At 35.2% G+C, this 8,093-nt stretch overlaps 1 protein-coding gene across 2 annotated transcripts; it reads left to right on the top strand.

The window, feature by feature from the left end:
- Positions 1 to 1,151: 1,151 nt before the first annotated feature.
- LOC106667179 (peptidyl-prolyl cis-trans isomerase CWC27 homolog) lies at positions 1,152 to 7,732 on the top strand. Of its 2 annotated transcripts, XM_014394939.2 has the most exons (9): positions 1,152 to 1,316; positions 3,548 to 3,757; positions 3,834 to 4,034; positions 4,115 to 4,254; positions 4,640 to 4,792; positions 4,852 to 5,160; positions 5,282 to 5,376; positions 6,700 to 6,802; positions 7,477 to 7,732. In XM_014394939.2, the coding sequence occupies exons 1-9, from the start codon at positions 1,275 to 1,277 to the stop codon at positions 7,604 to 7,606; spliced, it is 1,383 nt and encodes a 460-aa protein (XP_014250425.1). In that variant the 5' UTR covers positions 1,152 to 1,274; the 3' UTR covers positions 7,607 to 7,732. The 2 variants fall into 2 exon arrangements, with proteins under 2 accessions (XP_014250425.1, XP_024081043.1); XM_024225275.1 differs by lacking the exon at positions 6,700 to 6,802 and having other exon boundaries at positions 7,477 to 7,585.
- Positions 7,733 to 8,093: the final 361 nt, after the last annotated feature.

Here is an 8,093-nt window from a genome sequence, read left to right as displayed (position 1 = left end):
ATATTCTAGTATGGGTTGTACAAAAGCTTTATAAAGATGGACAAAACATAGAGGATTTTTAAATTCATAGGTGTTCCGGATGATGAAACCTAGCATCTTCATAGATCTATTTTTTATTGAAGAAATATGTTCTTTAAACTTGAGCTTTTGATCAAAAAGTACCCAAGATCCTTTATGACCTCAACTCGTGTTAAAAGAGCATCATGGAGATTATAGTGATAAATACAAGGTTGTTTCTTATGAGAGAATGTAATTGTGTAGCATATGGAAACATTAAGAGCAAGTTTGTTATTAGAGCACCAGGTTAGCACATTATTGATAGAATTTTGTAATTGTAAGCAATCAGAAGGAGAAGTAATTTTGGAATAGATTTTCAGATCATCAGCAAATAATAAAAATTGAGCATAAGGGAGAGCAAGATGGATATCATTAATAAATAAGAGAAACAAAACTGGTCCAAGAAGAGACCCTTGCGGGACTCCCGAGGAAGCCGCAAAGGGACATGATTTAAATGATTTTATTTTGATTATTTGTTTTCTGTCGGAGAGAAAGCTGGATAACCAATTCAAGATAGTTCCGGTTCATTCCCAGGTATTTAGCTGAATTGCTGTATGGTATAGTAATCGATTCCTCAAATAAAAACGCTTATATATATTTTATTTTATTTTTTCCCATTTTATGTACAATTTTATTTAAAACTCATGTAAATTTTTATTCCTTTGTTTTCTTGGTTTTGTTTTATACATCATATTTTATATATTTAATCATTTTTATATATTGAATTTTTCTCCGTATAATAAATATATTATTATTTTTATGATATTAATTAAGATGGTCAATTATGACTGTTAAATACATGTATGGATTTTTATTATAGTTACAACTGTTGGAACTGGGGACCGCGGTAGCCGAGTGGTTAGCATGAGAGACTCTCACGCCGCGGTCGTGGGTTCGATTCCCACCGTCGCCTCTGGCCCTTTTTTCCCGATAACCCCCAATTTGAATACACAAGAATTCGTACTATGGCTAATATGCAAGATCATAAGGCCAATAAAAAATAAAAATAAAAACTGTTGGAACTCCATTACGTGACGTGTGACTGCCTGCCTGGATCGATTGAGACATCAAGGCAAGTTTTGATATTTACCTCCAAGTTTGTTTTTGCCCTTTCAAACATACAGAGTACACACACTGATTTGTATTTTCAAACTTTCCGGTTTAAATCCGAATTTGACATTTGCCTGACTTTATCCGTTGAAAAAATATTATAAGCCATGAGTACTATATATATACAGGAACCGCCGACGTATGGCAAGGTAACAAAATCCTATTATACTGTCAAAGAGCTTGAAATTTTGATTGTTTTTATTCGAATAAATTAGAATAACAACATGTACAATTGTTGAATTGCTAATTTATAAACTGAATTTTGTTTCGATCAAAGTGTAATATGGAAAAGTCGAACTATTGTATTATTCATTAGGAGACCTATAATAAAACAAATACTTAAGCTTAAACAAGCACGATTAATTTAAAAAACGTCTGGACTTATATTGTTGATTATTATTGTTTATTGTGTATTGCAGGGGTGTGGCCATTTTCATGGTCGCTCTCACAATAGCGTTTACATGGCGGAATTGTGTGCGATTTGGCGCCTGAGGTGATTCGAGGCAATGGCTTAGTTTACCTGGTCTTCACCGACTACCTCAGTGCGGATACTTCTGTCCATGACAGGTTCTCCATCAACCCTGTTGGGGTGCTCTTGCTGGAGAAATACCATGAACTGGAGCATCTGTCAAAACGGTGGTTGTCTGTGTACCTGGACACATAGGTCAGGGGTAACGAAAAGGCGGCTAAGGGACGTTCAACCTCAAGATAACCACCGCGATCTGGCCCCGACGCTACAAATGCAATAATTTTTTTTTTTTAAATGGCAGTTGGGGACCGGATCGGAAGAGAAGCTCTCGTGTATCAAGATTGATGTCGGTAGCTGGTCTTCAGAAGACCTGACTCATAGAAAAAGGGTCATCCTCACCCGATTAAGGATAGGCAATGAGAGGTTGACTCACGGATACTTACTTTTGGGCCAAAGCTCGTGTATGTGTCTGGCATGTTGCTCAATGTGTCCACTTAATTAAGGGTGAACTCCTTAGCTCCATATAGGAATGTCAGAATACCACCCGATATGAGAACTGAGCATGGCAGCGAGTATCTGGGTCCCCTGTTTTGATTTTTGGAGGAAACATGATTGTTATACTGTATATAATACTGATATTTTTTGTGTGTCCCTAGTGTGTTGAGAGTGAATGTATTTATTAGTGTGAAGTGTAATGTGAGAGGGCCATACGCAGAATATTGAGTACCCCATCGACCCTCAATTACGTAAGTTGTCTAACTGCGTGAATGAAATGTAAATAGGAAAGAATGCATTTAAGAATGAGTGAGAGTGTGAACGGGTTTGATTTAGGAACTGTTTGCATTGGGTGCTGAAATTACCTAGTTTTTGACAGCACCTAGAGCCCAACCTCAGTGACTTGGCGGTTAATTTACATATTTTATAATAATATTCCTCCTTCCAAGATAATTCTGATGTCCGTGGCCAAAGCGACTACCCAGCCATATCTCTTGTCATCAACTTGTTAATTTTCTTAAACATAGGTCGCCAGTTTTCACATTGTCTTCATGGACTACCACACCCTTGGAGTTCTAAAGATAAGCTCGGAAAAATGACAAGTTCTGGGTACCTGGGTAACAAATCTGTGGCCCACTGTCCAGACTTTATTATCTTGATTCGACTCTGAGGATAAATATGCGATAAAAAATATGTTCACCAAAAGATGGTCAGTGGACTAGATCGTCCAAGATCATCCTTGCATGCCCAAAGTGGCCTGCTGGGAATCTAAATCGTAGAAGAAGGATCTGACCGGCTCAGAATTGGATACGTTGCTGACACACAGACATTTACTCTCTGTACAAAGCCTGCATGTCTATCATGCAGAGAAAGGTTGCTCAATGTGTCTACTTAATTGCAGGGTTTCATTTATTGGCTACATGTAGGGAGGGAATAGGAATGCCACCCAATATGAGCATTGTGCTCGAGTACGGCAGCATTTGGGTCCGCCGTTAAGATTTTTGGAAAAAACGGGACCTATGAAATTTTAATGTAACTAGACAACCTGGCATAACATCAGATTCTAATTAATAGAAGGAATTTGTAGTTTTTTGAGCAATTTCAGGATTTTTTTTTTACTAAAGAACTTGAGTGCTGTTTCAATCATATTATATACTCGGAATCCCCAAATCGGAGCCTCATAACATAAAACTGAACATCATGTAATTTTCAGTTTGACAGCAATGGTAAGACAACAAATAGAAAAATGATTTTATAAAAAACTTAAAGGCCAAATTTAGTTTCTATTTTCTCCTTGATATGATGTTCTAAAGTTAGCGTAATCCCAAAATATTTGTATTCATTTACTACTACATATTTGTTTTTTAAAACATTTTTTCTTGCCTACGTATATTTCATAAAATGGATGTTTTCTAGGTCCTTCTTAAGACTACAGTGGGTGATATAGATATTGAACTATGGTCAAAAGAAGCTCCCTTGGCATGCAGGAATTTTGTTCAGCTCTGCATGGAAAATTATTACAACAACACTACATTTCATCGTGTAATCAAAGGCTTCATAGCACAAGGTGGAGACCCAACAGGCACCGGAAATGGGGGTGAATCGATATACGGTGAACCATTCAAAGTAATTTTTTTTTTCAAATTTACAACTTTATATTATTCTTTTTCATTGACTCGATTCTCTATGTAATTATTTGTAGGATGAATTTCATACTAGGCTGAGATTTAATAAAAGAGGTCTGGTCGCAATGGCTAATGCAGGAAAAAATGACAACGGTTCACAATTTTTCTTTACCCTCGGAGCTACTCCGGAATTGCAGAATAAACACACAATTTTCGGAAAAGTGGGCGGAGATACAATTTACAACATGATTAAGTTAGAAGAAGGAGAAATTGTAGATGTCAGTAATTTCTACGTGTGGTAAAATTAGTTTTAAGGAATAAATTGATCACATGTTCTCACCTGTCGTCTAATCTATAGGAAGACCGCCCGGTATACCCACAAAAAATTAATTCAACAGAAATACTTTTGAACCCATTTACAGATATAGTCCCAAGGGAAAGGGAACTACCGAAGATAGCTGAAAAACCACAAAAGAAAAAAGAAATCCAAGGGGTAAAGTAAGCAGTTTTTTTCCAGTACTTTGTCTTTTTGCATAAGTATTCACTATTTTTTTTTTTTTTTAAGTAAAAAAATGGTTATTTTGTTGGTAGTTTTTTTGCCTTGTAATTTTTATTTTTTAATGAAAATACATCAAGAATACCGATTTTAGTAACTTGAATTTGCAACTGCTTTTGTTTGATAATTTGAAGCTGAAAAAGTTTGTTCCTGAAAATTTGTAACAATATTGCTAATACTGTGAATAACATTAACAAATAGTTTGTTCTGCATAACTATTTTATCAATTAATGGTTGTATCAACCAATCCTAGTTGTCATAAAATACATTTTTTAAACCATAAACTAATAATCACTATTCTAAATGATTTTGTAACCCAATTTTCAGGGATTTTAAATTGCTTTCGTTTGGAGATGAAGCAGAAGAAGATGAAGAAACTTTGCTGGAGGCAAATAAAGAGTATTCTAATAAATCTAAAGCTGTGCCTGGCTTGGTGGAAGAACCATTACCCGTTGAACCAGAAATAACTGAGCCAAAACTGTAATAGTAATGACTGCCATTTAGGCTCTTGTACAATTGTAATGTTTAACTTTTTTCAGCACTGGGTTAGAATATGTCAGGCAAAAATTGTCTAAAAAATCAGGAGATACAAAACAGGAAGAGAAAACTGTTGTGCAAGATAGTCCTACAGATAAGAGCATAATAAAGGATAAAGCTGAGACTGATACTAAGGACGAAGAGACACCTGATAATACAGGAAAAACTTCGCCAGACTCATCTGAAAGCAAACCATCAGTTAAAAAGGATATAAAGAAAGCTCACAAAAGAGATAAAAGCTCAGAATCAAACACAGATGATGAAATGGTAAAAAGGCCCGAAAAGAAAAAAGTCAAAAGCGTTGAAACAAGGTATAACACATTTTCTGAATAGTATTCACGAATTACTTTTCCTTCTCGCTAGTTTTTATCTGTGCATAGTTTCTCAAGAATCTAGAGAAAAAATATGTTTAATATGTATATTTAATTTTAGTGTGGAGGTAAAAGCAAATAGCAAAAAACATACGACAAATGAGGAGTATTTGGCCTTAACAAATATGTATGCACATCTGAAACGAACAAAATCAAGTATGTTATCATGTGCATTGTATTATTGGGTTGTCCGGAAAATAATGCAGGATTTTAAGTTTTCATTAAAAAAAATCTATATAAAATATTCTGTTTACGTTTACAGGATTACTCATTTGTATGAATGTCAACACTTATTAATCCTCTTCCAAATGATATTGTTTGTTTACCTCTGTAGCATTCCGCTACTTGGAAATAATTCAGTCATCCTTATAATGTCAAAGCGAGAATTTCGTACGATTTTCTTTTACGAGTTTAAACTCGGCCGAAGCGGAGCCCAAACGGCTAGAAACATTAACCAAGTCTGGGGCGAGGGTTGTGTTAATGAGTGCACTGTGCAAAGGTGGTTTAAAAAATTTCGGGAGGGAGATTTCAGCCTTGAAGATGAAGAAGGTCGTGGAAGGCCTTCCTCTCTTAATGATGATGTTCTGCGATCAGTGGTGGAAGAAAACCCCAAAACAACTGTTCGAGAACTTGCAGAGCAACTCAAAGTCAGTAAAACGACCGTCGCTGACCACCTCAAGGCGATTGGAAAAGTGAAAAAACTCGAAAATTGGGTTCCACACTCATTAAACGATCGCCAAAAAAATCAGCGCTTTGATGTTTGTGCATCACTTCTTTGTCGAAACACAAATGACCCATTTCTGGCCAGAATTGTTACATGTGACGAAAAGTGGATTCTCTACGATAACACTAGACGTTCTGGACAGTGGCTCGACAAAGGAGAAGCTCCAATACATTTTCCAAAGCCCCCAACTCATCAAAAAAAGGTAATGGTTACGGTATGGTGGGCTTCATTTGGTTTAATACACTACAGCTTCTTAAATCCTGGCGAAACCATCAATGCTGAATCATACTGTAACCAAATTAATACCATGCATCAGAAATTGGCAGTAATGAAGCCCTCTTTGGTCAATCGGAAAGGGCCCATTTTGTTGCATGACAACGCTCGACCACATGTGTCACGTGTAACGTCACAAAAATTATTGGAGCTTGGCTATGAAACTTTGCCTCACCCACCCTACTCTCCGGACCTCTCGCCTACTGACTACCATTTTTTTAGACACCTGGACCACTACTTACAACACATAATATTCAAAAATCAAACGGAACTGGAAAATGCATTTATTGACTTTATCAATTCTAAAAATTCTGAATTCTACTCAGACGGAATTAATAAGTTACCAACACGTTGGGATTTGATTAAAGAACATTGCTTTAAAGTAACTAGTTTCTTTTTTTTTGTTTAATACCAAAATCCTGCATTATTTTCCGGACAACCCAATATCTCAATTGGTTCTAAATGTTTATTTATTTATTTAGATAAAAAAACTACAGAAGATTTGACATTACAAAAATTTAGAGATTTTCAGAACAAAATCCGTTCTTTAAAAAATTCTGATTCCTCTGATAAGACGAATGAATGGTATAGTATTTATTTTGGTATATATAAACATCCTCACTGATGTATGCGTTTAACACATTCAATGCAGGTTCGAATTTCAATTTTCATCCTCCAGGCAGCAAATTTTAACCCTTTCTTTACTAGTCGTATTAAAGGGCGCAGTATACTACACCCCAAATATTACTAGTCATATGATTTATTTATTTTGAAAAAATTTGTTTTTCCAGAGGCCTTGGTGATCTTTCATTTTTAAGGAACTTCTGAGTCTCTATTATCATTCCTAGTTGGCCCTTACGTGTTCTGCTTTCAATTTATTGAATATTCTGCTCAGGATTCGGTATCATTCACTCTGATAAATACATTCTCACTAACTAAATCCTTACATACTAAATGTACAATTAAAAATTTGTGAACAGTCAGGGTTTCTCTCATATACAACCACTCTATCTACAAAAAAAAGTATATTTATTAGAGTGAATGTTTGAGTAAATGGGTGCGTTTGTGGCAGAATGTAGAGCAACTAACAGACCCATTAAACTAGGTTAGTTTTTTATCATTCTGCGATCGCTATGTAGTATGCCTTATGATCTGCCTGCAGACCAGTTGCAATGAATGTGTTAAGGGAGTTAGCAGATCAGTTAGGATTGTATAGCATTTATGTATGCCACCAAAACTTTCAGTGTGATTGTTTTCAGGGTTACGCATGAATTAATTGCTTCAGAAAGTAGAGAAATATTAGCAAAGGATGCAAATACGATGTCAGATGATTGGTATGATATTACGGATCCTCGAAATGCAATTAATAAAAGAAAACGTAAGGAGTAGGTCTGGGCTGGTCTAAAACCTTTTGTTAATTTATAATATGTGAAATTGAACCATCCTTTTTAGTCACTTTGGGCGCTATGTACAATTTATTAATAAATGCTAAGTATTTCAAAAATATTCTAACAACTTTTGTTTTTGATTTGTTATTTATCTTGACCAAAAAAATATTTTGTATTATTCTGTACAACAAAGACTGTATGAACAAACTAAACTATTAGCTGTCAAGCAGATATACAAGAAAAAGAAGAAATTTCTATTTGATTATATATTGAAATACTGAACGAAGTAAGCCATAGCTAAACTGAGTAAGCTTTAAATGCTCATTTGTACTTTAGAACAGTTTGAAAGCTGTTCTCTTTTGTTGTTGATTACCCAGTCATTAATTGTTATATTTTAGAATCAATGGAAATAATGGTCTCTTTAAAAAGATGTTCTTTCATGGCTAAAGTTCTGAGAAACAATGTGGAAAAACAAGCAAATGTAGTAA

Source organism: Cimex lectularius, unplaced genomic scaffold (genome assembly GCF_000648675.2).
Source record: "Cimex lectularius strain Harlan isolate CLEC.00 unplaced genomic scaffold, Clec_2.1 scaffold27, whole genome shotgun sequence".
NCBI lineage: Eukaryota > Metazoa > Arthropoda > Insecta > Hemiptera > Cimicidae > Cimex > Cimex lectularius.
Note: the sequence above shows the minus strand (reverse complement) of the source record. Positions and strands in the feature narration are given on the sequence as shown.